This window comes from Strigops habroptila, chromosome 2 (assembly GCF_004027225.2).
Source record: "Strigops habroptila isolate Jane chromosome 2, bStrHab1.2.pri, whole genome shotgun sequence".
Classification (NCBI taxonomy): domain Eukaryota; kingdom Metazoa; phylum Chordata; class Aves; order Psittaciformes; family Psittacidae; genus Strigops; species Strigops habroptila.
In genome coordinates, this window is record NC_044278.2 from 109,533,875 (window position 1) to 109,556,043 (window position 22,169).

At 40.2% G+C, this 22,169-nt stretch overlaps 1 protein-coding gene across 4 annotated transcripts in view; it reads left to right on the forward strand.

Annotated features, from left to right (window-relative positions):
- Positions 1-245: 245 nt before the first annotated feature.
- Positions 246-22,169, forward strand: part of TRPC6 (transient receptor potential cation channel subfamily C member 6) — a 93,389-nt gene continuing 71,465 nt past the window's right edge. For 3 of the 4 annotated variants that reach the window (XR_003989942.1, XR_003989943.1, XM_030475693.1), the window contains exon 1: positions 249-754. Coding sequence is in view for 1 of the 4 variants with exons in the window: in XM_030475693.1 (XP_030331553.1) it covers positions 612-754 (143 nt within the window). In the remaining 3 variants the exon portion in view is untranslated. Of the gene's footprint in view, positions 755-22,169 lie in introns of all 4 variants that reach the window. The other variant, XR_003989941.1, reaches the window with a different exon arrangement.

Genomic DNA, 22,169 nt, shown 5'->3' on the forward strand with positions numbered 1-22,169 from the left:
GGGAGCGCTGTCCCTGCTGGGGCGGTCTCTAGAACACGACCCCTTTGCGGGGCCCGCCCGGAGCACCGGCGTGCACACCTCGGCTCGGGAGGCTGCACCGTGCAGGCGCAGGTGAGGCGGTGCCACCTCGGCGGGCGGGCGGCCGCCGTCGTCCAGCTCCGTTGAGGCGGCGGGAGCCGGGGTGGGACCGGGCGGGAGCCGGGGCGGGACCGGGCGGGAGCTGGAGGGGGCGGTGACAGCGGCGCGGAGAGGGCACCGCAGCCCCTCGGGGAGGCGAGCGGCCCCGCCGCCCTCCCGGCGCCCGCCCCTCCCCGCCGGCCGCGGACCGCCGCGCCGCCTGACACGCCGCAAACTTTCCTGCGGCCGTTCTTGCTGCGCATCGACTCGACGCGGCGGGCGGGTGCTCCCGGGGCGGCGGCGGCGGCGGCAGCGGCACCGCTCGGTACAGGCACCGCCCAGCGGGGCGCGGTGGAAGCCGCTCCCGCGCTGCCCTGCTCCGCCGCGGGACACGGGCTGTGCGGAGACCGAGCCGCAGTGCCGCGCGCCGGCCGGCTCCGCGCTGCAGCCGCGGCGCGCTGAGGAGTCGCTGCGCGCCCCAGCCGCGGGGCACCATGAGCCAAGCGCAGCCCTACGCCCCGCGGAAGAGCAGCTCCCCGGCGGCCGGCGCCCGGCGGAACGACAGCCAAGACTACCTGCTGCTCGACGCGGAGCCCTGCGAGGAGAGCGCCCTGCCGCCTTACGCCTTCTACCCCGTGTGAGTCCCGCCGGCCGGGACCGGCTTCCCTTTTTCCCTGCCTCCCTCCCTGCGCGGGCGACATCAGTTAGGTGCATCAGTTGCTCCCACGGGGAGGATGCACAGTACAGGAGTGTTCATAAATCCATAATCCTTTCATTACTGTGTTTTGTCAAAGTAATACAGCTTCGTGTGCTTTTATTAAGTTTTGTTGGACAGTTATGATATAAAGTAGGATTGAAGAACATATGCAATAAAATCTAAATGAAATAGAAATTATAAGGGTTCCAGGAACGGCAGTTTTTAACATCCAGGTCAACTGACAGTCAGTGTTGACAGTATCCCTCTGGTTACCTCTTGTCAGCAGGACTTCTGTAATTACTGCTTGTTAATGCTTCTGAGAAGCCATCCCACAGAGGGGGAAATGGGTATTAAGCAGTGCAAAATGAGCCCTAAAATCTCAGGTGATTACCAGGATATGTGGTAATCCACTTTCTTTTGTACAAATTGTATTTTATTGCTTGACTGGCAAGTTCCCCTCCTAATTCTTGCTGTGTTATCTATGAGTGACTTAAAAGCCATTTGCCAACTACTTGGGTATAGGAAAGGAATAACAGCAACGGAAGCGGCAACACTCACAGTGTTTGATTATTTGTAAACTCAGCTATGAACAACCAGAGTTTTCAGAATTCACTGCTGTATTGCTCTTCTAACTGTCTTTTGGAGTACTAGTTCAGTATGCTCACGTAAGAGCACATGTAATTGCACATTGGACTTAAACTCCATATCAAAATATATGAATGCACCTGTTTAATGAATACTTTCTGAAGAAAAACCTCATGATGGTTAGTTCAGAGATTGGTTCTGATTAGTGGACTTCAACTTTGCACTAATATGGTAATTTGGAAGTTCCTTTGCTGTATATTCATTCAGAATGGTTGTGCAGCTCTGAGAGGATACATCTTGCAGAAGTGATTCGGAGCATTTCTTCAGACGAAATTGGCAAGGTCTGTGGGGTGCTGATATTTTCTCTTCAGCAGTATAAGCAGGCCTTGGTCCAGTACACAAGTGTGCAGATTGCCTCTCATCATCTCACAGTGGCTACGAGGACAGCCTACATCCTAATCAAGTGGCTTTGTAGAACTTTGTAGAACGAAGTGCAGGAATTTTTCTCCAGTTATTGTATGTCAAGCCCTTAGATGCCTGATTCTCTGTAAAGGTACAGGTAGGTCCAGGACGCTGGAGTCCCTCCCTGATGGAAGGTGCTTCCATCAGTCTGAGAGAATAGATGAAAGCTACATGATTTACGTCGTGGATATAAATCTGAGGAATGTGTTCCTTCTCAAATATATATAATCTTTACTAAAAAGGGTACTTTAGTAGGCAATGTTTGTTTTTTACATGCATGTTAAGCATGGGGAAGCTGTCCTTTGGGGCTTCTCTGGGTGTGGAAAGAAGCCACCTCTCAGGTGCCCATAGACAATGCCTACACACAACTTATGAAAGGACTTCCTTGGCTGGCAGGAGTGAATGCAGGGAGTATAGGCTTCTCCAGGGTATGCTGATTACTAAATACAGGTTTTGAATTTTCCTGCCTAAATTCTACCTACATCATGTTTTAGGTACATTTTGCAGATATGTCTTTTTGGCCAGAAGTCGTTAGCTTTACTAGCGGCCTTCGTATGGCCAAGAACAGATCAGATAGCCCATGTTTAGGATATATGGTTTATAATCTTTGTCATCTATGTGCAGTAAGAATACTTTTCTCTACTTTATCTGAAAATCCTCAAATGACCAGTATTTCCTGATGTTATTATGGTAGAGAGTACTGTATGAATCTTACCTTGTATCTGTAGAGTTGTAAGGTCTCTGGAGATTCTGAGCATATTGCTGATGGAGGGTCTGTATTACCCCAACAGATAAATTATGTAAAATCAGTATTTTATGTGCTGTGAATGTACTTGGACTCAGCATATGTGCCTTATGAAGTCTGCCCATACATGGCTTGTGAGTGTTTATTCTTTAGCTACTTGTCCAGAAATGTGGCAGCTCAGGAAGCTGGTCGTGCTGTCAGGTGCTGTATTTTTCCTTTAAAGTCCTTGTATGAATCTCTGGTGACCATTCAATTATGAGTCTAAACTATGGAGTCTGTGAGTCTGTCCATTGAAACGGAGCTATATGTTCCTTGAGGTTGAATGGTATGTCTCTGTTTAAATGCAAACACAAGAAAATAATCCTCCAGATTACATTAGTTGATGTATTTAAATGTTTTAACTAAACTTACATTTCACTTGGAGTGTTTTTTGGTATATCCAATTGCTAGGGTATTTTTTTTAACTAAGTGGAAAATGATAGGCATCATTTGCATGGGCAAAAATGCCCCAAGAACATCTCTTTGAAGGTGATAAATGCAGAACGGTAATGCAGAGTACAGCTGGCATCCAAAAAAAGCTGAAGTGACCCTCCTTTTAAACATTGAGAGGGTAACACGCTTACTGGTGTAATATGGCGTGTGACTGTCACTTGAAAAGTAGTCTGATACCAAGCAATAGTTTTCCGCAAGTGGTGATTTAGTGCTAATGCTGACATTATTGCTTGTGTTGTTTATAGAACATGTTTTTCATATGTTGTTTTGTGACTGCCTTTAAATGGTGTAGTGCCTGGATAATAACAACAATAATAAAAAACATTGTAAGAGTCTTATTTCTTGTATTTGTAGCTAAAGTCCTAATCCATCAAACTAGTTCAGTGGTGCTACTCCTGAGCCTTGATATACAGCCCCTTTGTAACAGCAAATAATTGTCTGTTTAATAAAAGACATTGAATTTGCTATTTTTTTCCCAGATGATTTTTCAGATGATTCATTAATTGTAAAAGAACAGGGTCACATTAAAAATCAGAAGAATTGTCAGTGTTAAACCCAGCTGGCTCGATGTGTCAGTGAGTTCAGCAGTGCTGACTGGGTTATTCTGTTATGTTCAGGCTGAGACATTTTGGTGTGCTTAAATATTAAGTTACCCGTAAATTGGAAAAACATTTGAAATACTGAGCTGTCAATGCTAACTGACTCTGTGAGTAAGTAGCAAGAGACCTGACAGACTTACGGATATTTTTGAGGCTTTCAGTTTCAGTACTGGTGCTCAACAGGCTGCCCAGGGAAGTGGTTAAGTCACAATCCATGGAGGTATTTAAAAGATGTGTAGATGTGGCACTTGATTTAGCGATGGACTTGGCAGTGCTGGGTTAGTTGTTGGATCCGATCATCTTAAAGGTCCTTTGCAACCTAAATGATTCTATATTGAATGAGTATGAATTCAGTACCACTCTTTCTGAAGAACAGCTTTATTGTGTCCGAGATAGCTGCTACCTCTGTTGCAAACAAGACTTCAGCAAGGTACCTTGGGCTCATCAGCTGTGCCAGTCTTTTGGCAGTACGTGGATAGAAGACTCTTACCTTTATTCTAATGGGATTTTGTGCTGAAAAATCTTGCTTTTCTTTTGAATTTCAAACCTTTGGTAGGAAAAACACACCTTAAGCTATCTGCAGAATTTGTAATTAAATGGTTTCCAAAAAGTGAGGCTACTTTTTAAGAACTGAATAATTGTGTATTAGAAATTATATGCAAGTAAACACTTTCTTTCTGGTAGTCCTATTCCACCTACTCATCAAGTCTTGCCTCTAATGTATCAAAACATACATTGTGACATACATGTCAAGATTGCCTCCTGTAGTACAGAAATGTGGATACATTTTTTTTCCTCTTGTGCAAGTATTTTGTTGGCAAAAAGCCCAGCTTTGTAGGTTAAAACAGGATAGAAAGTGCATTTTCAAGTCTAACCCCAAATCTGAGTGCTCATGTGTGGTGGGATTTGAAAGTGATAGCACTTGTACGTAAACTTCCTTTCTGAAAACACGTTATTGACGAACAGCTTGTCAGCGTACTAAGCTAGTGAGAATACACTAATTCAGTCAGACATCTGGTTATATTGAAGTTGGTTATATTTGAAATTTTTTGCACTGTGAAAAATAAATATGTTTTCTTGTACATGTGAGGAAGGGTAATTATGCGTTAAAATGTCAGTTGTAAAGTAAATGAGGCACACAAATTATCAGATGAAAACACAGGGGAAAAGGGTTCTGATGTGCATAACTGCCTTCAGGCATAGATTATTCCTCAGCTTTTGTGGTTTTCAGATCAAGTGCTTTTCAGCACTATCAAACCCAATGCAGACTTTTAAACCATTTCTTTGTTAAATAATATCTTTAATAATTCTTTCCTGCCCGCAATATTACAGTTTCTGCTATTGGCATAACATCAGTTTTATCTGCAGCCTCAACTATCTTGCTTGAAATGACCTGTAAAATTATCTTCCAGACTCTTCATTAGACATAATCTCTTCAGAGAGCACTGCACAGTGTGGCAGCTGTGTTTCAGATTACTCGTCTCGTTGCTGAGATGCTGTGTCCTCTGAAAATATGTTGCAATGGTTTTGTAAAAGGTAGAAGAGTTAGTATGGGGGAGGGGATTATTTCCTTTCATAGCCTAGTGGATGGAACACTTTCCTATGAATTAGGACTAGTGGATCTACTTTCTGCTGGGCTCAGGAAAAAAAAATCATGTCTAGATCTCTCATATTCTGGGTGACTGAATTTAATCCCCAAAGTCTTGGGTTAAAGAACATCACCATCATTACCAAGTGCCAGAAGAAAATCTAACTTCTAGTTCCCTCTGCATTTCCTAGCAGTATCTGGAAGAGAATGCTTCACTTTCAACAGTAAGTGTATCTTTAGTTCAGTTCTGCTTTTTTTTCCCCTTTTGATTTTGATGAAGATTTGTGGGATTTGTTGTGTTTAGTTGATAGGCACTTTTGTATTCACTTGGTGTGCTCTCTAATTTAGCTGTGAGCTTCCTTTTGTGGGCTACATTACCTGAATGGTTTCCTATGCTAATACTTCATAATTGATTTTGCTTCACCTATTGCAGTATTTCTGTAGGTTTATTCATACTTTAACCCTTACATAGTTACTGAACAAAAGAAAGTCACCTCCCTGTGGGGCCTAATTTTATGAAACTGGAAGCTTTCCATGCAAGTCATTTGTTAAAATTTGCATGAGGAAGGTGGAGTAGTGATTAAGAAATGTGTGGGATATGTATGGCGCACTTTTCACTGTAAATGTTAGTAACAAGTATGTTCTTTGTCAAACACCTTCACAGCAGTATTTGCTACCACAGAAGCTGAAGGTTGTAATAACTGGCTACTTGAAGAATTCCTGCCAGCTATCAGTGTCCCCAAGTGAAGGTGACTTGGCATGGTGGGTCTGCGTTCTCAAGCTGTATTTAGACTTTCCAGCTCTGCAAACACAAGCAAAAGAAAATTTTGGCAGTTAATCTGTATTCATCAAATTCTTTATAACTTCGTTTCATTCCTCAAACTGTGATGCAATGACTTAGCAAAGGGCTTCTATCTTAAAGTGCATATAACAAGTCTTACATACGTGTTTGTGCACGTTTGAGAGTATAAACACTTGCACACAGGGTCTACTCAAACTAGAGGCTTAAAGGATTTCTGTTGATAAGCAGTGTTTAAATGTAAGTTTTGGTAATTAAATGTGTACAAAAAGCTTAGTGGTAATTAAATTACATGCAGTTTTCTCTCGAAAGGATTATCACTTTTATCTTGCAGTAGAGTGGTTATTATTGGTTTAACAGTGACATTTTAAATACATAATGAAGTGTACTATTTTTAGCAAAATACAAGTTATGGAACATAATGTGAAGATGACTAATTAAAGCCTGGATTTATTTTCTATATCCATTTCTGTACAACTACGCTGTTTCATACCTTTAGTACAATCAACAGCAAATCTCTATGGTCCCCTCAACCTAATATATTTAAATAAGTGTCAGTATCAAAAAAGAAAAAAAGAGGAAAAGGCAAGCTTTGGCACTAGGAATGAAATGTGAGATTGGGTTGAAGAACCCCAAGTAAGTGGAGTAGCAAAGGAACTGCATATCAAGGGTTGTCATTTTAGGTGTGTTCTCAAAGCTGTGTGGGAAGTGTGGATAGCTTGTTTTCTGCCAGAGTTGAATATTTGTTTAAAAAAAGTTACTAATTTGAACAAATGGTAGTGGTGTGGGTGAAAGCTTTGTTGTGGATGGGCCACTTTCTTCTCATGTGAAGTAGTAGTGATGGAATAAAAATGACAAGTAGTAATAATAATAGCAATTGTGAAGAAGTAGATGTGATGCCTGCATCTTTGCTCAGACATTCCTTCAGTAGTGCCCTTAGTCATACTGCTGTTAATGTTCTCCCTTGTACATCAGTAATTACAACCAAAACCAATCTTGCCCACTGCCAGCTCAGAAGAATGTGACTGAGTTCTTTTTTGCCCTTAGAAGTTGATTAAATACTGGTTTTGATGTCAGTATTTACCTTAGTGAAGAGATTAAAGAACTGAGAGGTTTTTAAAAATTATTTAGTATCTGTGAGGTCTTCCCATGCAGGTAGAAGGAAGGATCATGAACCAAAAGATCATGGTTGTTGCAAACTGGATTTAAAAATACCCCAGAAAACAGAACATGGATCACAATGTCTGGTGCTGCAGCACTGTCAGTTTTACAGAGTATTCAGACTGGAGAATTTCTGTGAAACTTTGCTGCTTGTTGCCAAATCTTGGATGAAACAGCTCAATTCTTACAAATGGCATCTCATATTCTTTTGAGTTAAATCCTGGTTTGTTGAAGGGAGTTTTGGTGATAACTCAGGTGTTTAGCAGGTTCATATTAGAAATTGACTCAGTTGTAAATGACCAGCAGCAGCAGGAGCCACCACAGCCCCTTCTGACCATCTGCACAAATAGCTTTTCCAACAGGCTTACTCTGGGTGTACACCAATAGTTGTGCATGTGGCAGATTGTAATCCCTGAGCTGCACAGACCTCATACATTTCTAATCAGATGCTGGTTAATTGCTGCTAATAAGGGCAAATTACTGTGGAGCCAGATGAATTGTTACTTTGAAAAGAGGAACCTGGGTTTCACTATGACACATAGGGACCCACTATGTGCGAGCAGGCAGTGTCTAACTCAGAGCTGGACAGTAACTAGCCTGAAACTGAGGAGTTGTTGAAGAGAGTTGGCAGCCACAGCTTTTCTATTTTTTTCTGAAATGTTATTTTTATTAATCTTGATCAGCTTAGTTAGCAAATAGATATGTGCCCAGCAGACTGACAGGTAGACTACAGTGCTAATTGCACTGGTGTTAGTTCAGATGGACACTTGGCAGTGCTGATTTTCCTCCTGGCCCAGACTGGGTTTCTCCTCTTGTGCACATTGGCTGAATTTAGGAGTGATGACTGATTGTTGAAGCCTTTCAAAAGGGAAGATTCCCTTGTCTTTGAGGAGTGGTTTACATTTTCTTTCTCTTCTGTCAGTTTTTTGCCTGTGGTGTATGTTTCAGCTCTTATAGACATGATTTTTGTCCCCTGTTTTAGGACAGACTACTTTAGGTAGCCAGGTCAGACTGCTGAACTTTGTTAGACCTACTCTATGTACATGTCTTAGGCCTGCCAAGTGGTATTAATCCAACACTTGGTGCATTTTGGTCTCTTGAAGTGTATTGCAAACAGACCCGTTGCACACAGTCCAGCTGTCAGCCTTCCAGCTGCTGAGTGCTTAGCAGCAGAGAGAGCAGGTCTTTCAACAGCAGCGTTTTAAATCATGGATTGTGTCAATTAAACACCTCTACAGCACGTGGCACATTGCAGGAGAACGTAAAGGCGGTACCACCAGGAAATACTTGTAACTGAGGTGCAGCTTGTGGGAGGATGCTTTGGAAACTGGCATTGCGAAGCTCAGAATGACTGTGCCATTGAGACTTGAGCCATGAACGTCACAGTTACCATTTCTCTGCTCATTATGGTGTGGGAAAGTGCCCTCCCTTCCCCACATACCCATGTGTGTATGAATCACGCATAGCAGAAGCACACTTACGAGTGGGGGCTTGTGATGGGAACAGTGTCTGACATATCTGGTCATTTAGCAGTGGGTTCCGGCATCCCTCCCCCATGAAATAGATGGGCTTGAGAGATGTGTGTCGAGTCGCAAGCCCCACCACACAGGGAGCTTAGTGCTATGGAAGATCCCAGATATTAGTTAAAATAGGGGATTATATGGGTTGGTTTTTTTTTCTCTCTCCCTAAGCATTTGCAGCATGTTCCAATGTGGGATCAGAACCATTGTACTGGTATTTTTTTTTTAATGCATTCAGAAAACACAATGAGCTTCTTTGAGAATTGTTCCTAACCAGCTGGGGTTTTTTTATGATTAAAGACTATAAACCAATTTTCTCTTCTGTTTTGCAATGCAACAATTGATTTTTCTATATTAGTTTAGTTCTGCTCTGCTAATCTTTGGTTTTATGCATTATTTTCTCAAACTAATTTAAAATTTCAATTTTCAAGTGGGGTTTTTTAAATTTATTAATGGAATATCGCATGTACTAGAAATTTCTAGTCCATTATTAATTTCTCAAAACAGTTTTTGTAGAATGCTGCTCTTATGGCTTTCTTAAGTGAGTCTTAAAATCGTACTTCTCCCCTTACAATATAAGAATTCGTTTTTCTCTCTGTAAGTGTAGAAATCTGAACTAAAAAAATGCAACAACCATTGACAAAATTGGATCGAAGTGCTGTAGTGATAAGAGAAGTTAGTTAATATAATTTTATTTTCAGGTAGTGTGAATGGGATGAAACTTTCCCAGGGTACTAGATATTTTGTATGTAGTCTCACTTCAGGATCTTCAAAACTAAACCATACAACATCAAAATGTCTGGAAAGTTTGGGCAGCAATCTGTGTTACTGTTCAAGTCCCAGGGATGTCGGTGGGGTTGAGAGTCTGTAACAACCTCTTGCTGGCCAGGAAAGAATTAAGAGTTACAGCAACATGGCAGATGTGATGAAGGAAGAATAGCAGTATCTTGACATCTAAGTAACAAATAAAACAAGCGAAAATTAGAGTGAGAGAGGAATGTAAGTTTCTGAAGATAGCAGTTTATACAATCTAAAACATTTTGTAGAGCACTGGAACAAAAGACAGCAATAGCAGTATTTCCAGGAGGTCTAAAGAATGAACACTGCCTATGGTACAAAACAGTAGAAGTTAATGTTCTCCACTTTTCTCCAGAAAAAAGCCATAAAACTTCGAGGATTAAGTCAGAAATATTTTTAATCATTTAGCAACATCTGTTGTGAGCACAGTGGTAGGTAACAGCAGCTGATGTGATAGTGAAATTTCAGTACTGCTTTGTATGATAAAATAATAATGATCTTACCTAACAAGCTGATATATAAAATATATGCTGGGATTTCTTACTTCACAGCCACTTCCAGTCTAAAATCAGCAACAGCATTTAATACATAACAGGAAGGGAAACTTAAAAAAGAATCTAGGCAGGGATTTACAGACAGCAAGGCTAATTCCTTTAGTCTTACAAGGCTGTCTGAGGATCTTTAATCACCTGAGGTTTCTATGTTGTTGATTTTTACAGAAAATCTGAAATCCAGCAGAAATTTCCCCAATCATTCAGTGAGAACATTGATGATGCCTTAAAGGTAAAGAATATCCTTTGTGGATTACCCAGCTCCAGTTTGCGCAGGATTTGTGACATGTCTCCCTGGCTCAGCAAGGTGCACAGGTGGCAGGACGCCTGGGGATCTGCGTGTTGACCTCTGGCTGTGCAAGACTTCTTGCTCCAAGCATGCAGGTCTTGATATCCCTGGAGGGTCAGAAAAGACACGGAGGTACGCAGTGAGGAGGAGGGGAAATAGGGGAACTCACTGCAGTGTGAGGGATATGGTGCAGTTCCTGTCTGGATTTCCTTTTCATTGAAACTGGAGTAGGGGGTGAGAGGAATGGTGCATGTCCAACTATCACCCCAAAGACAGCATGCGTGCATGCCTACAGGAAGGTGCAGGAACTTGGGAGCACTCCTTGTGTTGGTGATGTATGCTTTTGATTGCTTCATGTTCCTGAGTTCCGCATTTCATGAGTCTTGAACTTCTAGATCACGTTCTAAGTATTGCATATTGTGGATAAAACATAGTAGGACTGGTAGAAACTCCACATCCATCCATGGTATGTTTTCAAAATCTATATACTTCAGTAAAATGTCTGGAACTTTACCATCTTCTTTTGATTTAGACATGGGATTTGAGGTTGTAAGGTAGAAATCTTCCTGGTACCTGCCTTCATCTCTCTGGTGGTCTTCAGGCTTTTAGTTGCTGCATCCCTGACTGCTGCTTTTGTGACAGGTGTGGCAGCAAATGTAGAAGAGGCTGAGACATTTGTCTGAAATGAAGCATTTAGCCTGACTTTGTGGTCTGGGCTCCTTCTGTAGTGCATGAAAGAGACGGGCCCCTTCAGAGGCTGGCTCATCAGATCTGTTTCAGGACTGGGTAAATCATGCTGGTGGCTAAAACACAGAAGATTGTTGATGAATGGCAAATCTATATTGTACCACATGCAGATGCGTTGATGCTGACTTCAGTGGGATTTGTGTTCATGTGCCTGTGGAGAATATTATCATCAGTCTTCAATATCCCATAATGCATATTTTGTGCTGTGTTTCACTGTTTGTGTTTGGGAACAGACTACAGAAATGTGAAATCCGTGATAGTGAAAATCAGCATGCATGTCTTTGATGAAAGCTAAAATCTGACATATGTATATTTATATAGATGGATTTTCTGACCTTTGGCTGCTGAACTATGCAACATTTAGATTGACTTTTTTTGGGAGAATTAAGAGGGGTACTCTGCATGTTAATCATCTGCACTGCATTAGTGAACAGAAGCAAGAAGAACATGATATATATGTAGACCCAAATGGTTTTGTTTTTTACCTAAAGTCATTTTGTTTCTAATCTTAAATTCAAATTTGAGCTAAGCAACTAGAGCGTAATCTTTCATTTTCATTAAAAGCTTTACTTGTAATTTGTGAAAGTATTAAATCTGATTTTTTTTTTTTTTAAGTAAACCGTAATGATAGATTCCATAAGCATCACAAAAGATTTTGCAGAACTTCAGTTCCTCTTTCCTGATTTCCCAGCTGTTCGTCATAGGTAAAGTAGCATTATTAGTGGTCAGGTAACTTTGTCTCAAAATAGGATTTCCTACAGCTAAGGCTGTTTACTAACATTCTGTGATATCAGATCATGTTCTTCCCTCTTGAATTATATGCATGGCTATATCACCTTTAATTAATGTAATGCTTCTGCAGTCTGCATGCAGGCTAGTTCAAACTGATGTTGAGACAGTACCTCACTTGTCTCCAAGATTTTGCTCTGCAATTATTTAAAATTTTAAAACATTAATTGCATAAAACTAGCATAAAGTTTACATAGACAACAGGAACATTTTCTTTTCAGGAATTAATCAAATTCTGAATTTTCAGTATCTTGGTCACCTGATTGTTCATGCAAAATGATTTTAATCCATTCACAAAGCATTTACATGTTTTTGTTTCAAGTGGCTAGTAACTGTCCCTGGAGTTTAAGGAAGGATCCTGCCCATGCTAATCGTAGGGTAGCATGCTGTTTTCTCCTCAAGGCTGAAAGACGCCATAGATAAAAGTCTCATTTGGAGACATGAGGACAGTTTTGGGGAATCCAAATTGCATGAGCGATGCAGCAGCACGCTGTCTTTTCTGAGTGAGAGGTAATTTCTTTATCTGGAATAGTTCTTTTAAATGTATCAGTGTTATATTGGGAGAAGGGGAATGTTACCCCAAATACGAATTACCATCGAGACAGCCCCTGGGCACTGGCACAGTACAGCTGGCTGCTTCTTATTGTAGGAAATATGGAACAAAAGTTGGAGTGCTGAATGTTACCTGAAAATTTGAGTGCATTCTTGTGTGCAGGCTCACAACTGGACCCAGCAGCAGGGTGCTGCTTCTTGGCTCACATGGGGTGTGAGTTGGCTCTTTTGGTGTGCAATGTAGCGTTGGGATTCTGCCTTTGTACCTGATGCTCTGCTGTGTGGTGGTAGTAAACAGTTAGGATTGTTGCAACTTTATCAGCATAATATCCCACCTCTTTGCACAAGATAAGCATATTTTTCTGTGGCGCTCATTGGGCATGTTTGCATGATGCTACACTTACAGCATTTGTCCTGAACATAGGCAATGAATTGTTATGGGACTGTGTTCAGTCATACCCACTGGTATCAATGGACTGGCTGAAGAGTCAGTGATGAATAGGATCACCGTACCTCTTGCTCTGCTTAATAACCCCTGAGCTCAGGTCTGAGACACAAGGTGGAAGAGAACAAGAAAGCATCTAATGCTGCTATTATGTATACCTGAAAGTATCCGTTCTGAGAATGTAAGAGGCAGTAAATACCAAATTATGACTGCTAAATACCTAACCAAAAAAAAAAAAAAAGGCAAGATGCTAAAATTATTGTAACTGTAACAAATGTTTCAAAGAATTGTAGAAAGTTAGGGATGTACAAAATAAGAATGACCTTTTCGCCACCTGTTTCAAATCATCAATCAACATCTTCAGAAAAATTCAAGGTAATTTCCATAAAAGAGCAAAGCCAGTTGAAGCTGCTGTACATTTTCCTGCCCTGTACCTGGACACTGCAGAGAGTTCCCCATTGTGGAGGAGAGGGACTTAGAAACTGTTTCATGACACTTTTCATATGCAGCATCCAGAGAAAAGGTACACTGACTAGGTTAACTTTATATCCCAGAGATTATTTCTGCATGAAGGTGTGACTGTTCGTTCCTCACACTTGTATACTTACTGCTGCTCCAGAGACTATGTATTATAACACTTACAAGAGGATCATGGGGAAAAATGCCAACTTCTAAGTAAATAAAAATTGTAAGTGAATCTCTGCAAGTGTGTGTTTTATCTCCTCCTCTTCGCCCCCCATCATTCTAAAGTGTCACCTTGTACACTTGGCAAAACAGAACAATTTCATTTTTCCAATAGGGAACACTGGGTTCCCATTTTCCCAAGTCCTATATAAAAGTGAAAGCTGAGTAGATTTGGAATTTCTATTCATGTGAAATGTTACTGTTTTGTATCTGTGTTCATGGTTAAAAAAATTACAGTTTCAGTTGGTTTATTTTGCCAAACAAGTCTTGTCAACACTGTTCTCAGAAATACTGATCATTTACTTTTTGATCCAAAATGTTTCAATATGTCTGAAATCAGAATGTTTAACTTTGGCTTGTTGAAGCCACCCACAATCACATGTGAGTCAATTTGATACTAATTGCTTCTGGTTTCCTCCCAGCTGACTGTGTAGAGGACAGTTTCAGCTCTCTGCTGTACTCTTTCCCATAACATATGTATGACGTGACTGTCTTGGCAGACAGCAGTATTCAGAGTGTATCTGTGTATGTTTGTGTTCAGTCAATTGTGTACTCTCAGGTTCAGCCCAGGCAAGGCAGTTGTGACCAAAACTACAATTCAGTCTCCCTTCATTAGGAAAATGTGGTTATTCGTTCTGTGGAGCTGATGCAAAGTGGCACGTTTCAGATGAGTTACAAAACAACTGTATTAATGCTTTCTGCTCATCCCCAGTGTTAAGGTTTGGATGCAAGAAACTCAACCTCCCCTTCTCCGCTTTATTTTAATGTATTTGTTTGAAATCTGGTAAGTGAAGTTAGACAGCCAAGCAAGAAAAATCCCTGTTGAAAGTTTTTGCATTTCAGAACGTGTATTCACCTCTGGATAAATTAAAAGGCCATTTTCATTGCTTATTCTCCTGGTTTAGTTTATTTCTCCAGCAGAAGAGTTTCCTTCTATCTCAAAGAACTGATGCTATAAGGGTCTTAACTCTGTTAGTGTACATGAGGTTTCACACTAAAAAATGCCTAAATTGTTATTTTGTTTTGAGTCACTGAATTCTCTGGGTATTAGTGTTAAGTTATAAAGGATGATGTTTCTATGTAATGAAAGTTTTAATTAAATGATAGTTCTTCTCGAGCATGGTGCAAACCCAGCATAATTTGATAATAAGTAGAACTAAGTAGGAACTATTTTTAGGTGATATTTACGGTTGCACCACAATGTCAGTGCTCCAAAATCTGCTTTTATATGTCAGTTTGAGTAAATACCACTTAGGAATAATTCTTGTTTCTTTGTTACACCACGGTGAATTACTGAATGATAAGGTGTGTTTACGCAGTGTCAAAGACCAAGTTGCAAGACCTGTTTCAGCTTCAGCAGAACAGAAATCTCAGTCCGCAGTTGCTACCTCCCAGAAAAATGTCAACAAGTTGGAACCATTGCCTGTCTTTTCCTTATGTTTCTTCTTGAAGATAAAGCTCTTGAGGTTTTCTCAGTGTATTTTGAAACTTTATTTTCTGCTGTGAAAGTGAACCTCTTGATTTCCATCTAGATACAATAACAGTCTTTCTCAAGTGGTTGTAAAAGCCTCCCTATGTTGTTCTATTATTGCTACCTAACTGGACAGCTTCAGTTACTAATGATATTGTCAAATATACTAGCTTATGGATTTCTTCTCTTCTGTGGGATCAAATGCAACACGGTATTCAGTGAATGCCAGGGCTTTTTCCTTTCTTTTGAGTGGTGAGGGCAGAAGATTCTTTAAATTTTACAGTTGTCACAGGAAAATATTCTGCAATTATGCAGTAACAGTAACTGTTAAAGGTCTCATTTTATGTTTTTGATCTATCAACTCAGGTCTCTCTTTTACATTGTACTGTTTATTGGAATTGTTTCTACATCTCAGGTCTGAGAAAGGCAATTCCCGCAGGAATTGCATGCGTGACTTGCCACCAATTTTCACTAGACATGTACCTGAGGTCAGGATACTAAATACTTTATTTGTGCATAGCAGGGAACAATAAATGTAGTGCAAGGTGTCCCTGCCCGTGGCAGAGGGTTTGGAACTAGATGATCTTAAGGTCCTTTCTAACCCTAACTATTCTATGATTCTATGATTATATAAGGAAGAAGTTCTTTACTGTGAGGGTGGTGAGGCACTGGAATGGGTTGCCCAACGATGTTGTGAATGCTCCATTTGTGACCATGTTCAAGGCTAGGTTGGATGGAGTTTTGGGGTGACATGGTTTAGTGTGAGGTGTCCCTGACTGTGGCAGGGGGGTTGGAACTAGATGATCTTAAGGTCCTTTGCAACCCTAACTATTCTATAATTCTATGATTCGTATAATTACTTTTTAATAACAGTAATTACAATTATTAACAGTAAACCAAAGTAATTACTTCTTTTTGGGTTTTGGGGGTTTTTTTGGGGGGGGGTTGGGGTTTTCTTTGGTGCTGAATGCATTATTTCTTCAGGCTACTTTGCAGCAGATGGTGGGAACATCTACAGAAGTAACTCTGCTCACTGCCTGTTTTCATGGAATTCAGTTTAATGCTTTTAAACTGGTTTTAGTTTTTTTCTGGGTAACAGCACTCAGCTGTTCTTTTTGTTGAATACCACTTTGGTTTTTAAGCACTTTTAAGGTGAATTTTATCATATTGCCTTGCTTCTTCCATTTAATTAATAATACATCATGTTTACATAATGAGAATTACTTCTTTTGAACATAGATGCAGGAAGAGTATAGACAGGCACATTGCATTATTTTCCCACAAGCAGATAAGGGGGCGGTGGGGAAAGACTTCTGTACTGGAACTAAAATTACTGTGGAAGTCCTTATTTTACTGAAGAAGGAAAAATTGGTTTAGATTTACTGTTTTCTCTGAACTTGTTAAAACCCAGAGTTGCTAGTTTTTAACAAGCAATCAGCATCAGCATTCCATCATTGGTTGAGTTACAACTGAAGCTATTCTGGGTAATTTTCAGTTTGTAGAAGTACTTGGTTAGACCAACATTCATATTGCTGATGGACACATTTCATTGTGTTACAGAGTATGGTGAATGAACAAATGGATAAATATGTTAAGGTCCTTAATCAGTCAAATGTTACTACTAGAATAATCATACCCATTACCTTTTTGGAACTGTGTTTGATATATTACTGCTTATCTGTTTTATGGGAAACAATTATCTCTAGGTTAATTGCTGTCTTTAATATGGTTATACACTCTTCTGCTTTTTTTGTGATGCAGAGACAACTTATTGTCTGTTCTTTCTTGGGTGCTGAGCAGAATGTCTATGTGCTGCTTCTGTAGAAGGTAGTTGTCACCAAACCCTAGTCACTTGCCTAAATGCAGCAGGTTCTCCTATTGCTCTTTCCTTTTCAGACATTTAAAAGATCTTTAGTGCTTTTTCCCATACTCTGAGTAGTCCTGGGGTTGTGAGTCGTCATTTTCCTAATCAGTTGTTTACATGGTTTTCATTTCATATTAGTCCCTTTTATCCACAATTGCATCCTCTCATAACTTACCATATTAGTCTGGTTCTCCTTCAATCATGAGACATTTGTGTTCAGCATGGAGAATCCGTGATGTTAAAGTCCATGTTTTTCTCCTTATTTTATTGGCAATTTTCTTCAGTTCAGAGCCCTCACGCATGAAGCTGACAAATATGATTAAAGCACAGTTCATTCTTATGTTGGAGTGCTAGTTCAGTGCTGACTGGAGGGCTTTCTCATGTGCCATATCCCTGTTACAGGCTTGCTGGTCTCTGCTGTACCAGTAGGTTTTACAGATAAAGCTTGCAGGTGTATTTCCCCTCATTCAATAAACTATTGTTTTTATTTCTTCCACTCTCTTCTATCTTTACTTGCATTGCTAGTGGAAATACTGAGGTGATTTTAGTTCCCACATCGTTTCCTATCTAGAATTCATACTTTGTAACTTGATGGGGTTTTATTGTCAACTCTGTACTATAGAGGATAAGAATTATTCTACTGAGGATCTTAATTTTTGTGCATCTTTTTCTTAAAAGATGCCCAGTAGCCTGGGTTTAGCACAAGCAATGAAAAATGTAAATAGCTAAAATGAATAAAGGTTTAAAACACTGAAGTGTTTGTTTCATATTTAGACTTCTTACCTTTGGCAGCATTTCTCTGACCAGGTAGCAGAGGAAGCAGCTAGCTGAAATGCTGTCTTGTTAAGGCATTTTCATTACTTCTATCATCCTTTTCTAAATCCTCTCCAGCTCTTCTATTGGAGATACTTTTTGTGTTTCTCTGACCTTTTTGCTGATTTTGTACCCTATTGCCTGAAACTACAGCTTTATGTAGTAAATTGTGCTAAAGGTAATGGTGAAAATTGTGTCTGACTCATGCCAAGAGAACAGGGAGGAGGAAGAAAAGGTGACCTTGTGAGTTTGGTCTGAGCTCCGTGCTGGTGTTTCACACTGTGCTTGAGTCTCCCCATGCAGTTCCTGGATTGCTGTTGGATTTAGATACATTCAGTGGCTGGGATGAGCTCATTAAACTGTGCTCTGTGATACATGTTTGTTTTCCCTCCTTTTATAAACCTATCTATAATACATGCATACACTCATACATGTTCCCTTTTTGAAAATAGATGGCATTAGATGGAATTAAAGGAAATTACTCTTTGTCGTTAAATGACAAAGGCTCAGTAGAGCTCTTGGCAACGCCAGCACTGGCTTGTGTTAGCCTGTCAGAATAGCGTCACATTGCTCCTCATCTGCTGGAGTCCTCTGAGTAGATGGTGCCTGGACCTTACATGGGTATGAATTGTGTGAAGGCAGTCAGGAGCTGCTTCTCCCTCCCCATGACCCCTGCGGGGCATTGCAGCTTCTGAGCTAAGGAAGCGTATAGCACTGCTGCCAGGATACCCTATGGCAAGGTTACCGAAAGACACAGAGAGGGACAGGGAGAAGACAGGATCATGTCTCTGTCCCAGAGGTACACAGAAGGGGTGGCCGAGGTAGTCATCCCTGTGGGATGCTGAGCAAGGGTTATTTTGCACCTTTATACATGCAGAACTGTTTTCTCTGGGTTTTGGAAATGCGATGTTAACTATTGCATGCCAATTCATCTCTCTCAAATGCCAACTGACATTGTTTAAAGGCTTGGACAGTTTGAGCATGAGTTTAGGGGGAACTGTCATGTCCTAGCATCACATCTTTTAAATGCAAGCCTAGAGAAGCTCTGAAGCAGAAAATCTCAGTGGCCAAGCACCCACATTGTTATTGCAATAATATGATTAAGCATGTGTTCTAGCATTTGGCAAGTGATTGCAAACATAAGCAAAGCACTTGAGTCAGACTATGGCATTTTCAAACAAGGCCCCACAGAGCTGAAGACACAAATATTTACTGCTTGACTTCAAATCTGTTGCCTGGAATGAAGATTCTTGGATTTTTATGTTGACCAGGCATAAAGTTGGGATGGCAAAAGGTAGAGTCCTAGTGAGCGCTGTCACAGATAGGTCTTGTTTGCCAGCCTGAAATCAGTTTTACTTCCTCTGTTTCAGCATATCCTGGCTAATATTTTTATACTTTGTTGCAGTTGCCAAACACAAGATGCTATCTGTACAATTCTCCAGGTTATATTGGCTAGAAAAAGATAGTGCTCTGTAAAGCTCACCTGCTGCTGGTAGATCATTACATTAATAAGGAAAGCAGTTAAATACTGTTTAAATATTGGAAAATAAACATATGTTGAAGAGATTGACAACTGAAGAATAAGAGATGTAGCTTGAGAACTTTTAAAAGAGAAACGTACTAAACATGGAACTGCAGAAGTGAAGATGCTATCCAGCCAAATGCCACAAAATCTGGTTTGACAAAAGCAACAGTAGCTTTATAATGCAGATGTTAAAATGGAGGGTACCACAGCTGTCCACCTGGCTTGCCCAGTTTCTGTGTTCTGCTTAATCACAGATGCCAGCCAGGGAGACTTTTGTGTCTGGGGAGGCATAACCCCAGGCCTGACAAGGAACAGGCAGTGCTACAAAAACTGCTGTACCTCTTCTATGGCTGTCTCTGCATATGGGGACTCCCTTCAAACAGAATAGCCATTAATTTCTGACCAGGAAAGCATGAAAGGATTGTTACTAGTAGTTTAAAATCAGAGGACTACCAGGCACTTGACAACTATCAGTTTGTTTTCACAACTGTTATTATATGCACTTAAATAGCAGCTCTGTTGAACCCTCTTTTGCTCTGAATTCATCTGTACATAACAGGAGTAGGGAGCAGTGACAGTGGTATGAAAATGTAAATTATCTAAGTCTATCCATAAGGTTGAATGCACATGTAAGGCTTCTCCAATTCAGAAAGCACTTGAGCTTGTGATTAAGTCTTCATGGTTTTAATGGAACTAGAGTGTGTCCTTAAGTGAAAACCACAGAGCGTCCTTAAGTTAAAACCTTTAGCTACAGAAGAGGAAATGGAAAGAACCCATTCTGGTATTTTACTATTCTTGTGCTCATAGAAAAAGGTTTTTTTTTTCTAGTTTCTCATGTATGGTATTTTCATTGTACAGAGCTTAAAGAAAAAAAAATTTAAATATATTAAAATAACTTTTAAGTTTCCCAGTGTGTATTTTACATCACATTCCTGAATACGGTTCTGGCATTTTGTGTTTTAAATAATTTAAATTATGGTTCTATTTTATTTTTCTTTTATGGTTTGTTTCATTGGGAAGCAATAAATCAAATTTTCTGTAGTGTTTATTTGAATATTAATAAGTCATTTAATTGAGTTGATAATAATATGAGTTAGAAATTTTGCAAGACATAAAAATTTAAGTTCCAGTATTTAAAATTAGTGAGCAGTATTCATATGATATGTTAGAAGGATGGGTAGGCAGAGAGGTATTTGTTATATGTATATTGACCTAATCTGTTTCTGTATGTGGATTTTATAAAGCTTGTTTTAAGGCTTTAAAACACTTGTCAGTTTTGCAAATTTAGAAGGGGATAAAAGCACAAGTTAATTTGCATAAATAGAGATTGAAAGATTATTTGGCACACATGAGCAATAGGACTTTTATCTGCTAAGAGATTCTATGAACTGTGAGATGTTAGGATGAGAATTAGTTTAACACTAGTGCTTTCTTTTTGCTACCTGAGTCAATTTAAACATGTCAGCACTGAGTAGTGGTGTTAACTGACACAGTATTTCATGCCTAGTTGAAGAACAAGAATTGGAGAATGAGGACTGCTCACTACAGGAAAAAAAATCAGTCACTCATTTAATTTAGAAGAGCAAATAAGAGTACTTAAGCACTAAAAACAGAACCTAAGTATATCTAAGGAAGTCTTTAAAAACATAGAGTGTATCTTGACTAGAGTCAAGCTGTTGGAACTACCTACTCTCGGAACTTCAGCTATTCCTACAGATGACAGTGAGCATGAGAACACCAGTGCTGCACTGTTATAGCTCTCCTGAACTAGCCCTGAAATTTGTGGTTTATGTTACAGAGAAGCAAGTTTCAGCTTAATTTAGCCACCTAGCATCTCTTCAGTCTATTTATGGCAGGTGGACTGGATTTGACTAGGTATTGTTATACTTACGCAAGACTTTATTTTCTAGTTATAAAACATGTGCTATGTTTTCTGCACTTCTCCAGGTATTTATCAGTTATCTTCTCAGTGTGTAGGCTGAAAGTTTGTGTGAATTCACGATTACATCCATGAGTTGCATTCTTACTGATTAAACTGCCTTTTGTGTGTGTTGTGAGGGGTGCTGTGTTTTGATTTGAGAACTTTAACAATTTGCATTTTTAGCAGTTAAGCATGACTGGATGATTTGTAATTTGAAAAACTACCAAAAAACCCCTTTACTATCATCCACTTTCTTTAATGACTGTTCAGATATCTTTATGGTTATCTCTGGAATTACTGTGAATTTACAAAAACAGAACTTGGCTGGGGAGCGGCTCTGTGGAAAGGGACCTGGGGGTCCTGGTGGACAGCAAGCTCAATATGAGTGTGCAGCTGCGGCAAAGAAAACCAGCAGGATGCTGGGTTACATCAACAAGGGCATCACCAGCAGAGATAAAGATGTCACCATCTTACTCTACTCGGCACTTGTCAGGCCACACCTGGAATATTGTGTTCAGTCTTGGTCCTTGCTGCCCAAAAAAGATGTGGACAGGCTGGAAAGCATCCAGAGAAGGGCTGCAAAGATGATCAAAGGACAGGGAAGTCATATGAGGAAAGGCTGAAAGAGCTGGGTTTGTTCAGCTTGGAGAAAAGAAGGCTCAGGGGAGACCTTATTAGCATGTTTCAGTAACTAAAGGATGGCTACAAAAAAGACAGAGACAAGGAGTCATGTGGAAAAAATGAGGGGTGATGGGCACAAGTTATTCCCAGGGAGATTCCAGTTGGACACTAGAGGAAAGTTTTTCACAGTGAGAACAACCAGCCATTGGAATAATCTCCTCAGGGAACTGGTGGATTCCCCAACACTGGACACTTTTAAAGATTCAGCTGGACAGAGCACTGGGACATCTAGTCTTGGTCATGCTTTGCCTAGAAGGGTTGAACCAGATGATCC